Source organism: Oncorhynchus mykiss, chromosome 6 (assembly GCF_013265735.2).
Source record: "Oncorhynchus mykiss isolate Arlee chromosome 6, USDA_OmykA_1.1, whole genome shotgun sequence".
NCBI classification, from domain to species: domain Eukaryota; kingdom Metazoa; phylum Chordata; class Actinopteri; order Salmoniformes; family Salmonidae; genus Oncorhynchus; species Oncorhynchus mykiss.
In genome coordinates, this window is record NC_048570.1 from 74,328,274 (window position 1) to 74,345,255 (window position 16,982).

Consider the following 16,982-nt stretch of genomic DNA (forward strand, 5'->3'; position numbering starts at 1 on the left):
GGAACACCCAACTTTCATATGTTCTCATGTTCTGAGCAAGGAACTTAAACGTTAGCTTTTTTACATGGCACATATTTTACATGGCACACATTACTTTCTTCTCCAACACTTTGTTTTTGCATTATTTAAACCAAATTGAACATGTTTCATTATTTATTTGAGGCTAAATTGATTTTATTGATGTTTTATATTAAGTTAAAATAAGTGTTCATGCAGTATGGTTGTAATTGTCATTATTACAAATAAAAAAAATCGGCCGATTAATCGGCATCGGCTTTTTTGGTCAGCCAATAATCGGTATCAGTATCGGCGTTGAAAAATCATAATCGGTCGATCTCTAGGTAGGATAGTCAGTTTTACTAGGGTAAGTTTGGTGGCATGAGTGAAGGAGGCTTTGTTGCGAAATAGAAAGACGATTCTAGATTTGATTTCGGATTGGAGATGTTTAATATGAGTCTGGAAGGAGAGTTTACAGTCTAGCCAGACACCTAGGTATTATAGTTGTCCACATATACTAGGTCGGAACCATCCGGGTGGTGTGGCTAGTCGGGAGGTCGGGTGCGGGCAGTGAACGGTTGAAAAGCATGCATTTGGTTTTACTAGCGTTTAAGAGCAGTTGGAGGCCACAGACGGAGTGTTGTATGGCATTGAAGCTCGTTTGGAGGTTAGTTAGCACAGTGTCCAAGGAAGGGCCAGAAGTATACAGAATGGTGTCGTCTGCATCCACTATCATTGGTGGTGATCAGAGAAAGGGCTATCTGGAAAGCCCCATCCATCCTGACTGCCTGACTTCACCGTTTGAGTCAGAACACAAGCCATGGAAAGACCAGTGTGACTCAAACCACACTGTAAAACTGACAAATCAGCTTGTGTTCACAAGTGACATGAATTGTGGGGTTTCTTATGATTTCACAAGGCTTCTGCTCACCTGCAGTGAAACTGCCAGATCAGCGTATGGTCAAGCCCCTCTTTCTCCAACAAACATCCCAGCAGATTTTGAGGGGTGATAACTGAGCCTGCATCATGGACCACACTACCTTAATTGTGATTCTTAATGTTTCTTAAGGTGTCAGCATGCTTCAGTTAGGCTAGTGCCTAGCCAAACTTGGCTAGCTGAACTGAACGAGTGTGCTCGCATACTCCCATAAAAAAACACTTGAAAAACAAGAAAAAAGCGGCAATAGTTTTTGAGAAGCTGTAGCAAGTCTACACTTCGTCAAAATAGTCAAAATAGTCCGAATTAATCTAAAATAACTAATGAAATCGTCTCTCATTGAATGACAACAAAGACTTTATTGAAGAGTCCCTACTGTTGACCAATCACAGACGAAGGGGTGTAGACAAAAAAAAACTTACGGGTGTCAAATACGAACAAAAACGTCACAAAATGTTGTCATGATATATGCACAAACTCTTCCGAGGTGTTTCGGCTGGAAAGCATGTGGACACCTTTATTCGACACACTCACCACAGCACAGACTAATTGCATAGAGACTGCAGCTCGAAGCTTGCTCAGTCCACTAAGCACGACATCCATAATCTCCTCTGATTGGTCAGTGAGAGCAGCTTGTGCTGGGCTGTCTATTTGCTGTGTGCACATGAGTCCTTCAGTCTGCCAGGGAGAAGAAGAGCTCCTCGACTCACCGTTGCTACCGTATATGAAGCAGCTCTGCTAGTGCTAACTGGGTCTCAGCAGCCTGAGAACAAGAGGGGCAGCAGGAAGTTCATACCGAGAACACATAGCCTGCACACAGCAGGAACCGTACTGCTGGCAGTATCTCCACAGAGTATAGTTGTGGTGGAGGGCGTTATCAAGAGATACCAAAATAGCTGCATGAGAAAGCATTCATGTAACTATCCAAAGGCCTTGTTTCTCGAAGAGGATACATACTCCCTAAGAGGATACATACTCCATGGATCTCTACTGTAGAGAGATAGGGAGAGGTGCTTGTCCAATGAGACTTATGTGTTTCCATCAGGAGTGTGACACTTAAGACTTGTAACGAGCAGAACCAACAACCCCTGCATCATCAAGACAGTTGCCTTGTGAGAAGATGTTAAAAGGCCACAGTAGCCATTGTTATGTAAATTAAAATGAAAAGTACCCTAGGCTTGGCCCCAAGTCAGAGAAGGTCTGCAAGAGCTAATGCCCAGTAAGACCCGGGGGGTGGCTTGCATAGATGGAAACAGAAAAGTCTGAGCCTTTTTGGTAAAACAGTAAGGTAAATCTTCAGTGGAAATGTGCGAATGGTATATTTGTTTGCAGACCATGACAGTGGACTAGTAGGGAGAGGAGACGGGAAGTAGAGGTTAGGGGAGATGGGGGGAGTGACTAAAGGCCCAGGGGGATGGTTGAAAATCACAATTTGTGGTGAGCAATTGATCCAGAAATAAACTGTAAAGCTTTCAGAGGGGCAGTAGTGTATGTGTCCACACTCTCTGTCACGAGCCAGTCTCTGAAGTCAGTCGGTGAGCAGCAGAACAGAGGCCAGGCTGTAGGAAGCTTAGACACCATAACCCTGCTTATCTACTCACTAGTCAATCACGACACCTCAACACATCAGAGCTTTAGGAAGGCCAACGCTAACAGCCATGTGTGTACAGCTGGAGGAGATTCACAAATATACTCACAGGGATGAACTTTTCACAGCGTTTTTTTTTGTCAGCTAGTAAGATCTAGCTAAAAAAGCAGAAGGGAAAATGTGATGTATTGTAATCCTCTCTGTTTAGACAAGATGCTCCCAACCATTATAACCTACCCCGTTGATCCTTGACCACAATGAGGAAGGTTACATTAGGGTCTGGCCCTAGGCAGTCTTCACTATTCAAAATCCCCGCCAGGCATGCAGTCACTTCCTATTCGCTGATCCAATCTTACAAGAGAAGGAATCCTGGAAGCATATCATTCAAAACATATTCTACATAAAACACACGGCTTGAGATATCTGAGGCCAATAGCTTTAATTCCTTAGATGTGGCTGACAGACTCAGGAAACTGTCTGTAACAAGCATGTCTAATAAGAGCCAATCGTACCATTACACCAAACCGTGGTACAAGTCTCAGCAGTGCACTCATGGCCCTGGAACTATGCATGGAATGGCAAAGAGGACAAATTCCTCATCCCATATCAACTCAGCCAACAGCACCCTTAGCCCCCAAAAAGGCTTTCCATTGTCTGAGTGAGTCACTACAGGAGAAAACATGAAGGCCAAGTACGGAACCTACAGGATAACCTCTAGTCTTCAACAGTCTAGTCTCTGGTCAGAGGACCACCATTATTTTTCTAATTCACTCTTCCTAGATTGACAAATTACTGAATGACATGCAATCTCCTGCTGAACACCTCAGTGACCTTTTACTTTCACCAGCTGGTCTCTATCTCAGAGAGGCAGGTACTCGAGGAGAGGAGACAATCATGATAAGAATCTGAATAGCATAATTCTCTCAAGATAAACAAGAGAAGTGAACACATCTTTGACTGATTCCTGTAAAATATTCTACTTCCACTTTTACACTGAGAGGAAGGAGACGTGTCTTTGCGACAAACTTAAAATAAATAAAAACTAATGCAAATACTGTTAATAATTTAATTAATCAGATGTGTTAAGTAAATTTGCATAAGAGAGATCTTGTGCGTGTGTTATCTAAAGATGTGTCCATCCCTCCTACAAAAAAATGGCCCTTGATGATAAGTAGAACCTTAGGCCTATGTTTAGTGAATTGAGAGACATGCTAGGGTGGTGCCACTCACAAACCAGTGAGTTGTGTATGTTTTTTATTACTGCAGTTCACAGTCTTCTCTTTGCCTACATTATACCTCATTATTGTAAAATTAGGATACTTTATGAGGGGAAACTGTACAGTCAAGGCACAGGATGCATGCTCATTGTGTTTGTTGAACTATACAAGGGTTTGTTCTTTCCAGAGAGCCTCCAGAAACAAGTCACAGAGGTAGAGAGCAACTAATGACATCTCATGAGACACACACACACACACACACAAAATAAAATTGTGCTGACTCATGATTGAGACCACCTACCTGCGAGACTAACAAAAATGTCTCAGCAGTATAATAAATTATTGTTCTGATTTGTACATATTCATAAACAGGAGGTGATGTTTACAGAAGAAAACTTTAGGGCTTGATTGTAAAGTAACAGTTGAGTTTAGGGAAATGCACATACTTACATATCCTTAGACCTTAGGCTACCAAAAAAATAATGTAGCCTGACTTGTCCTTTGAAAACAATGTCCTAGATTCTACAAGTTCCTTCCCTAAACATGATTGTTGTTGACAAGAAAACCAAGATCAGCATCTTCAGGTACACCCACACCAGTTTCACTTCTTTTCAAACTCATACACAACTAACCCACCACCCTGAGCTCAGGAAGAGTTCACTTTCTCTCCCCCCCCCACACACACAACTGCTTTATGTATCATACCATCTTCATCTCCCCCAGAGACCCATGCCACTCCGAAGAAACAGCAGGCCCTCTCAGTCTAATAATGACATCATCCTATCATATTCAGCGTTCTGCCCCCCCAGGGAGAACCTTATGGTCCTTGATACCCCCAGTTTCACTCTGTTTTCTGCACTCTGCTTTCTGCCATGCATTGATCAATTAATTTCATTCTATCACTTAGGGTAAGTGTGTAAGAAGGCAGTGGAGAATCAATCAAATCGTTCAGATGTGATAAACAACTAAGAAATCATATGTGCTTCTTGGATGTAGCTATTTTTGGCCTAACCTGCTTGTATATATATATGCTTGTTTATACATGTGTAATTACCATTGACAGTATGGTAATACCAACGGTACTACTGATAGGGGAAACATCCCTGTTATTTACAAATTGTAGAAATAGAAACATGTCTTATTCTGGTGAGGTCTGAAACACCCAATCAAGGTCAGTGATCTACGTATGTAAATGTCTGTCTGTCCTGCTTTTGACCACTCAATGAGTGCTGGCTATACTCAGGAGGAGATTAATCCATGAACAGTTTTTCGTTGTCTTTAATTACAGCTGGGCTATGGAACATCGACGGCCTACAATTCTCGAGCATTTCAAGATAACAACATTTATTGGAATAATCCATTTTAAACGACTAAACGTAACGTTATAACATAAAATGGAAAAGTAGACTATGGTAACTTGTATGAACAACACTGGTGTGCCGTCCTACTTATTGATGTACACAGTATTACCAGTTTTCAACCTCATTATAAATAAACTGTCATGTTTTTATTGTTCTAAACATGAATATAATATTGTACTCTAAAATCTATATAAAATAAACATAAACTAGGAAATACATTATATACCATGCAGAATTATTCTTATTGGTTCACCAGCCCGTTCCCGACACTTACCGGATAGTTCATCTGGTTCAAGCCCGCTTTCAGTGTCAAGTCCGCAGATAACAAAATAATCTGCGAATCGACATGAATTCGAGCTGAAGCCGGTGGTCATTTTGAGACTGGTCCCGTGGTACCCTTTTCCTCTGCTTTGTCAGTTGGGTGCATATTAAATTATCGCGTAGTGTTTTCGCGCAGCCATCGTGGATGTACTGCAAAGCCTGAAAATCAGAACAGAATGCCAGCCGAAATGCATTATGGGTCTTCAAGTACAGCTGTTTTCATCGGTCTCAGATCTTCTCAACCCCTGGCTTTACCGCTGCGTAGAGGGAACACACTGAGCATGTGCGAACTCCTTACAGATTACGTTATGCATTTAACCCTTCAGTTCCTGAGTTAAGGATTTATCTTGTAAAATGCTCTCCTTTATAATAATAATGCTATAGTATTGAAGCATTAAATAGGCCTTATTACACATATAATGAACCTGAGCCATAGTATTCTTACTCCACTGTAGCCAAGACCATCCAGTGTACAACTGAATGCAGACTTCAATTTCACCAATTTAGCCTGAACAATTGTATTCATGTAATACACATGTAATACCATAGTTGTAATACACATACGGTAATAGGTATTCTATTTTGAGTATTCAAAGCACAGATAAGGAGAAGTAGATGTCAGGAACAGGAAAAACATGTAAAATAAACGTTGCCTGATGCACAATTTTGAATATATTTCATTAAATCATAAGAAAAATGTTGTCCTACTCGATAAAAAGTTAAAGTCAAATAAGTCAAAGCAACTGTGGGGCTGAACTCTGTAGACATGTACAAAGAGCTCCACCATGTGGTAAAATGTGCACGGTAAAAACATGCAGAACTTTGCCATTAGAGTCACATTCTCATAATCCAATCATTTACCAGACAGTGAGAAAGAAAAAGTACAGAATATTTTTTTATGATTTCAAAATAAATATGTTAATAATAAACCAACATTCATTAGCTTGGACAAAAAGATGTACAAAAATTAATTTACAAACACAGGTCATATTGCAATACATTATCAGTTTGCACAATTTAACACTGTAAAGATCACAAGTGTAATGAATGGAAACACACCAAGAATCATCCAAGCCAGCGCAGATATTCTCAATATTCTCCGCATGAAATCAAAAAATGTTGGAAAGTTGTAATAAGAAACATGTGTAACACCCTAATATTGCAGTGATCTTTAAAAATTGGATAAAACTACTGGGGACTTTTAAACAGTTTTTGCAAATATGTATCAATTAATTTCCAGAAATTATGTCTGATATGAAATTGGGTGATAATAGTAATAAGGGCAAAGGAACAAAATATTCTTATTTATTAAACCCAAAAACAGCTTTCATAAGAGCACACCCTTTGTATTGACTGAACAGCTACAGGATCTCCCATCGGGCTTGATCCCTCTGAAAACTACTGTAGTGCAATCAAGATGAGGTAATGATGCAACCTCTATGAACAACAAAAAGGTGAAGCCCAAATTTCAAACAACAAGAACAATAACACAACTAAATCACATGAAACAGGTCATGAAATTGATGAGTAACAGCAGGATTGGGATACAGTAGGGCTGTTTTTACACAGGCAGAACAGTTATGATCTTTTGACCAATTATTGGCAAAAGAGCTGATCGGTCACAACACCAATTAGTGGTAAAAAAAAAAAAAAAAGATCAGAATTTGGCTGCCTGTGTCAACACAGCCAAAGTGGCCATTATGAAGCACTTAGCCTGCTTTTATACAGGCAGCCTAATTCTGATCTATTTTTTAACTAATTAGTCTTTTGACCAATCAGATCAGCTCCGAGAAAAGATCTGATGTGACTGGTCAAAAGACCAATGAGTGGGAGAAAAAAAATGAATTAGGCTGCCTGTGTAAACACAGCCTTAGATATGCTACGTGGCCACACAAATTAATTCAGGTAATTAAATACTAACAAATGAGATATATTTTCTCATGTTCAGAAAGGGTTTCTATAGTGGATTAAAACGCTGATCCAAGTAAGATCGTTAATAACCCAAATATAAAAAATTATTCCTCACTTTTTAAAATCAATTTTCATAAATAATGAGTGATTTCAGATGCAGAAGAGTGGACAGTGCTTGAGACATGGATTTTGAAGAAACATCAACAGTAAGACTGCCCAAGCGCACATTCACTGCATCAACCTCTAGACACAACCAGAAGGTTTCACAGCAGCAGAGAATTCATATAATGACATCAGGTAAGGCTGAATAAAAATCACTCCAATCACATCAAAGCACCCAAACTATAGTATAAATTAGGCATCACACCAACAGATACATGCAGGTTGGATTCTAAGAAATATATACAGTCCCTTAAGAAAGTATTCACACCCCTTGACTCTTTTTCACATTTTCTTGTGTTGCAGCCTGAATTTAAAATGTATTCAATTTAGATTTTTTGTCACTGCCCTTCATAAAATACCCCATCATGTCAAAGTGGAATTATGTTTTTAGAAATGTTTACAAACTAATAAAAAATGAAAAGCTGAATAGTCTTGAGTCAATAAGTATTCACCACCTTTGTTATGGCACGCCTAAATAAGTTCAGGAGTAAAAATGTGCTCAACAAGTCACAATAAGTTGCGTGGGCTCACTCTGTGTGCAATAATAGTGTTTAACATGACTTTTTTAAATAACTACCTCAACTCTGTACCCCACACATACATATAATTAAGGTCCCTGAATTGAGTGAATTTCAAACGCAGATTCAACCACAAAGCCCAGGGAGGTTTTCCAATGCCTCACAAAGGGCATCTATTGGTAGGTGTTAAAAAAATAAAAAATTAAAAGACGTTGAATATCCCTTTGAGCATGGTGAAGATCTTACACTTTGGGTGGTGTAAAGGAAGGAAGGAAAACGCTCAGGGATTTCACAATGAGTTTAATGGCTATGATAAGAGAAAACTGAGATGGATAAACAACATTGTAATTACTCCACAATACTAACCTAATTGACAGAGTGAAAAGAAGGAAACCTATACAGAATAAAATATTCTAAAACATGTATCCTGTTTGCAATAAGGCACGAACATAAAACTACAAAAAAATGTGGGAAAGAAATTGACGTTATGTTCTGGATAAAAAGCATTATGTTTGGGACAAATCCAAACATCATCGCTGAGTGCCACTTCATATTGTCAAGCATGGTGGTGGCTGCATCATGTTATGGGATTGACTGTCATTAACAAAGATTAGGGAGTTTATGATCAAAAGAAACAGAATAGAGCAAAGCATAGGTAAAATCCTATAGGAAAACCTTGTTCAGTCTGTTTTCCAACAGACACTGTGAGACAAATTCACCTTTCAGCAGGACAATAACCTAAAACACAAGGCCAAATATACACTGGAGTTGCTAACCAAGACAACATTTAATGTTTCTGAGTGGCCTAGTTAGTTTTCACTTAAAGCTCGCCGCTTGGAGTCTGGAGCACTGGAAACGCATACTCTGAAGTGATCAATCACGCATCAATATCTGACAGTCCGACAGATAGGTTTGGCGGATGCCAGGAGAACGTTACCTGCCCCAATGCAACTGTGCGTTTGGTGGAGGAGGAATAATGGTCTGGGTCTGTTTTCCATGGTTTGGGCTAGGTCCCTTAGTTCCAGTGAAGGGAAATCTTAACACTACAGCATACAATGACATTCTAGACGATTCTATGCTTCCAACTTTGTGGCAACAGTGTTGGGAAAGTCCTTTCTTGTTTCAGCATGACAATGCCCCTGTGCACAAAGCGAGGTCCATACAGAAATGATTTGTCACGATCGGTGTTGAAGAACTTGACTGGCCTGCACAGAGCCCTGACCTCAACCCCATTAACCACCTTTGGGATTAATTGGAACACCTACTGCAGCAAAGGGGGGACCAACTCTATATTAACGCCCATGATTTTGGAATGAGATCTTCGACGAGCAGATGTCCACATACTTTTGGTCATGTAGCGTATATTAGTGTTTTATTTTTACAAATGTTTGAATTTTTCTTCCACTTTGACAGAGTATTTTGTGTAGATCATTGACAAAAATATGACAATGAAATCTATTTTAATCCCACTTTGTAACACAACAAAATTATGAAAAAGTCAAGGGTTGTGACTACTTTCTGAAGGCACTGTACATGAAGTAGCAGTGTGAAATCACTAACACCTGGGAAAAGCATGAACAACCAAAAATCAAATTGGTAGCTTTGCAAAGGGCACTGCTGGGTCATCCACTACTGCATTTCTCAACTGGCAGAACATTTGGACTGGTGACACACACGAGGGAGAGCACACAGGCAGAGAGGGAGTCTCAGCACCATTAGTAGAACAAATATAAAACAATATTATACAAAACACTAGTTTTCAATACTTGATATGCCGTTTCATATGTTTACTGATAGGCTCAACAAAAGCATCAAGAGTTTCATATTTATCTTACTATGTGTTCATATGCATATTTTTCATGTCAACATTGATGGCACACAGATCATTTTAGGGTGGTGTGTTAACAATATCTTCAAATGATAGAACATTCTAAATGATTTAATATGCTCACATTCTAACCAGTGTATAAAACAGTCATAACAATAGTCCTAAAATGTTGTGAAAATCAAACACACTAAACTGCGACTCTGATCAGTATTGCTTTGACGTCACCCATATCACACAGGTTAAGAGATTAAATCAATTCAAAACATGGTTCAAGAAATACAAAGGAGGGAAGTGTAGCTTGAACTTGTGAGAACAATTGTGATTAAAACAATATTAAAGACAGATGCCTGATGTTTTCTGTATCCTTCCTTAAATCGTTTTACAGGCAAGCAACATTTAACAAAAATGGGAGAACAAACCCGAGGATGAGCAGAGGCCAGTTAGTCCTTTGTAGAGCACAAAGTTGAGGTGGCCACCACCACATGTTTTGGACACAGGAGTCAGGTTTGGGCCAACAGCAATGTTTCCACAGCAACCTCAGCAGGTGTGTGGGACAGCAACAGGCAGGACTATGTGAGTGACAGCGGGGTGTACCATTCCTGAGCCAAGGGATGGGCTGGGGGATCAGGCAGGCAGATGAGTTGTCTCCGGCCTACTCCATCTTCTGCTGCAGTTTCTTCTGGAAGCAGACAGGCAGGATAGAGAGTATGGCCAGGACACCTAGCACAATCAGAGAGTTCCAGGACACTGCCTCCCCAGCTGTCGTCAGTTTGTACAGTGTTGTCCCAGCGTTGATCGCCACGAAGGACGGTGGGGCCACTCCTGACAATCAGAGATAAGGGAGGAAGTCAGTATTGTAAGGCACACAACACATAGCTAAGGCATTCCTAGTCAATCACCAAATATTTATGTCGAAAAGCCAGCGAATTATAAAGGCTTGCGCTCCTTTTTTAAAAAATATCGTGTTGAGCGTAGATGCACTTGATTCAAAAGCCCTGCGCACCGGGTAAGCAAAGTGTTCCTTTTTAACAATTTTGTCTGAAGAGACAAACTCCGTCTACCCGGCCGACCGGCAAATATGAGACAAAATCTAGTGCACCTACAGCGCTGCCCAATCGGATAGCTCAAATCACCGTGGCTGCAGAATTCCATGACCCTGGCTACAGCTAAGTTTAATAGGCTACTAGCCTATGTAAGATTTAATAACTTTTAAAACCATTATCACAGAGAGACTGTCAGCGAATACAGCAAAGAGCTACCGTTTTTATGAGTGAGTGCATGTTTAAGTTTATATTCAGCGCTGTCACTGTTTTTATTCAACACTATTATAAAACTCCCTTCTCCGTACTTCCGCTCAGGTTCAGCTGCAAGGTTCAGAGTAGCCAAGTATCGATAGCCCTGCGTTTTATTTTTATTAGCAGCTCGTCGTGTCGATTTTAATATCAAAGAATATTTTACATTCTCTGGTCATAGGAACAACATGAATTTGTGCATGAGGCAGATGCCACCATGACTCGAGTTTCGCCCTTAGGTGGAAAAGTGTGTCCCCTCTGTCTGGTCAGTCTCACCGGAGGAAAGGAAGGAGAGAGCAGCGACCGTGAGAGGCGGTTGGGAAAAATCTTTTGACCGGTCATCCAAGTCGGAAACTCAGGCATCTTTCCAAAGCTCTGACTTTTCGAGCTGAAGATCACTAACGTCGTGATTTGACCATGTTGACCATCAGACGCAGGTACCATCAGTCCAGTAAAATCTAAAAGCGAATTATTTAAATTCATGCTCCACAGTGCCTCACAAATGCTAAACCAACTAATCTATTTTGTTATCAAAGCTCGAGTTTTGAAATATAATATGGTCTGAGATTAACAATATTGGCAGGCCAATCATATAGCCAATATGCTGTGATAATGTATAAGGCCTACTGCCCAAACCTCATTCCTACAAAACTGTTTGTGTGAGGTTAATGTAAAAAAAATCTGAGCAGTAGACCTCAGCTTGCTTTTTGACTGCAAAAGTGATCTTGACTCAGAAAAGTTTGGTGACCACTGTATTAAATGGTATGAGATTCAAAAATAGCCCAGCAATAAAAACAATGCAGCACTATCAACACTGTTTTCTACCGAGAAGGAAATACTGGAGTTTGATATATCTTAGCCTTACCAAAGAAAGTACCAAGGAAGAAGAACCCCAAAGGCACATTGATGATGGGTGAGGTGATGTTGATGAACCAGTTGGGGAGAAAGGGAGTGATCCTCAGAAATATAATGTAATTGATGAGATGATCTCTGTGCTTGTCAACCTGCAATTGAAAACAGATAGCAGAACCTGTCATTCACAGAAAGGCTTGGAGGCTACTAGCCCCCTACTAAGACTCCACTGTTCTGTGGGTGTTACTAAATTGTTAAAAGTTTGCTTGTACTCTCATATCAACAACTTCCTACGCTGTTCACGTACCAAATCAACCTGTTTTTCCTTCCAAAAAGGTCTTACCTGCTGGGACCATTTCTGGACTCTCTCTGTCAGGTATCTGTAGACCACTGGTCGCCCCACTAGATAAGACAGCATGTAGCAGAAGGAAGCCCCCAGGCCAGAGCACTGGGAAACAGTGAAAGAGGCAGTACATTTTGTAAACAGAGTCTGGTTTACAGAGTCAAAGTACATTTTGTAAATGTCACCACTATTATTAGTCATAGTTCTCCTTGTGTCAATAGTATACTCACCAGGCAGACGAGGAAAAGAGCCAGGGGGAAGGGGTAGAGATAACCAGACAGGATACTGAGGAAGATGGATCCAGGGATTGCAAATGTCTGGAGGCTGAGTCAGTAGCGTCAAGGAATACCGCTCAAGGGTTGAACACACAGCAGTATGTGCACACACACTTGTGGATGCAGTCACAAAAATACACTAAACAAAAATATAAAAACGCAAGATGCAACAATTTATAATATTTTGTGGCCTGAGGAATGTTGTCCCACTCCTCTTCAATGACTGTGTGAAGTTGCTGGATATTGGCAGGAACTGGAACATGCTGTCGTACACATAAATCCAGAGCATCCCAAACATGCTCAATGGGTGACATCTGGTGAGCATGCAGGCCATGGAAGAACTGACACATTTTCAAATTCCAGGAATTGTGTACAGATCATTGCGACATGGGGCCTTCCATTATCATGCTGGAACATGAGGTGATGACGACAGATGAATGGCACGACAAAGGGTCTCAGACACCGTGACGAGATCCTATCTCTGTGCATTCAAATTGCCATCAATAAAATGTAATTGTTTTAGTTTTCCGTAGTTTATGCCTGCCCATAGCATAACCTCACCGCTACCATGGGGCACTCTGTTCACAACGTTGACATCAGGAAACCGCTCGGCCACACAACGCCATACATGCTGTCTGCCATCTGCCCAGTACAGTTGAAACTGGGAGTCAACCGTGAAGAGCACCCTTCTCCAGCATGCCAGTGACCCTCGAATGTGAGCATTTGTCCACTGAAGTTGGTTACAACACCGAACTGCAGTCAGGTCAAGACCCTGGTGAGAACGACAAGCACGCAGATGAGCTTCCCTGAGACATAATTTCTGCACAAACTGTCAGAAGCTTCTGTTGTGCAAAGGCACTGTTTCATCAGCTATCCGGGTGGCTGGTCTCAGATGATCCCGCAGGTGAAGAAGCCGGGTGTGGAGGTCCTGGGCTGGCGTGGTTACATGTGGTCTGCGGTTGGGAGGCAGGTACTGCCAAATTCTCTAAAATGACATTGGAGGCAGCTTACGGTAGAGAAATTAACATTAAATTCTCTGGCAACAGCTCTGGTGGACATTGCTGCAGTTAGCATGCCCCTTCAACCTGAGACATCTGCGGCATTGGGTTGTGTGACAAAACTACACATTTTAGAGTGAACTTTTATTGTCCCCAGCACAAGGTGCACCTGTGTATTGATCATGCTGTTTAATCAGATTATTGATGCCACACCTGTCAGGTGGATGGATTATCTTGGCAAAAGAGAAATGCTCACTAACAGGAATGTAAACAAATTTGTGCACAAAATTAGAGAAATAAGCTTTTTGTGCATATGGAACATTTCAGGGATCTTTTATTCAGCTCATGAAACATGGGACCAACACTTTAAATGTTGCGTTTCTATTTTTGTTCAGTATTGTTAAAACATACTCCACTGTAGTAGCATACAGTACAAGTTGATTATAGATCTGGCTGCAGGACTAATTTGTGCAGAAGTATCCGCTATAAAAGAGGAGAAAAACATGGTCCTATGCATGTTATTGTACCACCTCATATGTAAACATCATCCATATTGAGAGCACATTTATTTTGATGAATATGAATTAACACTACACAGTATGAACTATGAATACAAATGCAGTATCATGCCTTCAAAGGAAGTCCTTAGAACCTACTGTACTGATAAAGTTGAACTAAGTTTAATCTGTCTTCTCCTGTCATAAAATGAAGGAAAATGTACTGCACTCTGTGGTTGTTGTGAACACACAAGAATCACCTGAATTAATACTCAATGATCAAAGCCCACTGTACCTCCTACTTCTCCATTCATTATCCAGAGGCAAGCCCATGCCTTTACTATGGCCTTGGCTTGGCTGGCTGCTTTGTTCAAAGGAAATAATGAATGAGAGGTACACCGAGCAGGCGAGAGAAAGGTAGGGGAGATTAGGGATGATGCAATCAACAGGCCCATCACAGAGTAACAAAAGCCTGTCTTGGCCCGCTTCCCAGTCTGTCGCTCTCCTCTGCTGACCCACTGGATTACATAGGGGGGCTCGCAGACATGATGCATGTTGAAACAGCTAATAAGTATGTAACTCAATCCTCCAAGCGTTAACAACTCTGCAATACATTTACTACCCAAAAGGATACAAGATATAGGTGGTAAAGTAGGCTACTAACACTTGGGTGTAGTAGGTGTCCTTATATTTGGAAAGTACAGTGCCCAAGGCTTTGGCATCATCCATATCTTTGGGGATTTTAATAGTAGCCATCTCATCACTGAAATGAAAAAACGTGTATATCAATTCACCATCATACAATGTTGTGGATAAATAAAAATGTGTGAATCTGTGTGCAAGGGCTTTGACACTTACAGAAACAGAAATTAAAACGTGACTGTCTCTATTGGAGTGTGACATACTAGGCTGTAGACATTTTAAATCAAATGGTTCTCATCATTAGCTGTGATAATCATTGATAACAGGCTCCTATATATCTGTAATAGTCATATTTCCAAACAGCCTTTACATGGTGATACTTTCTTTGTTCTCTATTCGGACGTCCCAGGTGTCTTCTAAACTCTGATGGCTAGTTGCCATCAGAATTGAATTGAGAAAATGCTCCGTTATAAAATCATATCCATTTCCACTCCATAAAATAATCCATCAACAGTTATCACAGCTAATGATGAGAACCATTTTAATGAAATTATTTAACTTGGCTGGTGAATGCCATTTGGTAGGCTGTTTCACAAAAGTTACAAATGTTGTACAAAAGTAACTCTCTAAACATGAGTCTGCTTGCTGGAAAGATAAATGCAGAGAACAATTACTCGTTGAGCTCTGGGAAATTCCTGTACACTAGGTACATGACAGAAGCAGCGCAGGTGAAGACAGACAGCAGGATGAGGAGAGACATGCGAGCTGAGCCCCCTCCAGTGTATTGAGTCTCTGTGGAGAGGGGAGTAGCTAAGTTATATAGCACACACAGTCAGCAAATTAAAAATATCTTGATAAGCCTCTATTCTTCTGTGACAACAGCAGTAAGCCTCATGTAATGTCTTGCTTCACTTTGCATCACTTGTTGTTCTAGTTCCTGGTTGATTTCCCCAGAGTACATGAAGCATGCTATGTAGTCAAACCATTCAAGATATATAATCCTTGAAACTGACTAGTTCCTCATCAAAGTTAGAATACATCTGCCTATGTTATCACATGACTCCAAGCTTATGTTTATTTAAATAAAAAGGTTAAATAAATTAAAAAAGTATAAATAAAGTATGCATTGTGTAACATCCTGTTATGATAATTGTGTTGCTCCATCTATATAAGAATAACATTACATGGTTAGCCTACTAATATTTTCCTGACTTCATCCAAGTAGTTCTGTCATTGACACTGATTAACACTAGTAACTTAATGTCAAACTGGGTATGGCCCCTGGCAGTGGCTGGATAGATAGCAAGCTACTAAGTTACTAACCTGATCATATGAATTTCAAACAAATATACTGGTAACTAACCCATTTTGTCTGTGCTTCAACTCCGTCATACCACCACCAGCCTTGAAAGCAAGCAACTTCTGAATCTTGATAATCAACTGTTAATAACGTTAGTTAGCTAACGCTGACTGAGAACAGCATATCCGCATTTCACAACCATCTGGCTAGTTATCAAGCCGGCTAGCAACATTTAACGAGACGTTTACCACATCATATAAACAGTAATGTATCTTAACGTTAGCTAATCAATTAGAAGAACACAAGTAAATTAGCTAGCTATACTAGCTAGTTAGCCGGGATAGCAACGTCGTTATCTATACATACCTTTGAGGGTTTGTGCCTCGTTACATTTTGTCTTTGGTTCCTCGTGTAACGTTACTGACGAAACACTATCGGCCTCTCGTCTTTCTCTTCGTTTCTTGGCCATGTCCGCTTATTAAATTAAGATATCGATCTAGCTACACCGACCTCGGGTGTAATACACCGGGCTTCTGTCAAAGTTGAAAGTAAGAGACGAGAGACCACTTTGCCAACCGGCGACCAGCAAATTGACACATTCCCACAACCTTTCACCTTTTCTGAGTTTGTTTCTCTACCTTTTCCCCACAGTGCCACCATGGGGCACCCTGCATTTCCAAAACAATGTTACAGCAGCACAGAGTTGACTGTTTATATAGTATATTATTGTCGTTTTTACAGTAGCAGTAATATTATTGGCTTTCATTTATGTGACTAGGTTGTTGGTTGGTTGTTCTGATGTTATGATGTCATCCAAATCATCATGAAAGATCGTGCTGAAAACTTCAAATCTACTAGCCAACTGCAATGACATGCTTTCCATTTTCATAATATTTTGTTGTCTTTATTTACTGACTGCAAGACAGTGTGAGAGAGATATCAA

The 16,982-nt window shown here is 40.4% G+C and overlaps 2 protein-coding genes across 4 annotated transcripts in view; both read right to left on the minus strand.

Annotated features, from left to right (window-relative positions):
* The window catches only part of dennd5a (DENN/MADD domain containing 5A), a 59,071-nt gene extending 53,424 nt beyond the window's left edge, over positions 1 to 5,647 (minus strand). For 2 of the 3 annotated variants that reach the window (XM_021607633.2, XM_021607632.2), the window contains exon 1: positions 5,375 to 5,645. In XM_021607633.2, coding sequence (XP_021463308.2) covers positions 5,375 to 5,474 — 100 coding nt within the window. In that variant the 5' untranslated portion in view covers positions 5,475 to 5,645. Of the gene's footprint in view, positions 1 to 5,374 lie in introns of all 3 variants that reach the window. The other variant, XM_036980958.1, reaches the window with a different exon arrangement.
* A 3,808-nt stretch (positions 5,648 to 9,455) lies between these two features.
* Positions 9,456 to 16,960, minus strand: LOC110526566 (transmembrane protein 41B). The gene is made up of 7 exons (XM_021607642.2): positions 16,406 to 16,960; positions 15,414 to 15,531; positions 14,732 to 14,860; positions 12,558 to 12,651; positions 12,328 to 12,432; positions 11,998 to 12,136; positions 9,456 to 10,662 (listed from the first exon to the last, which is right to left on the minus strand). Exons 1-7 carry the CDS (start codon positions 16,506 to 16,508, stop codon positions 10,493 to 10,495), a joined length of 858 nt encoding a protein of 285 aa, XP_021463317.1. The 5' UTR covers positions 16,509 to 16,960; the 3' UTR covers positions 9,456 to 10,492.
* Between the last annotated feature and the right edge of the window lie 22 nt (positions 16,961 to 16,982).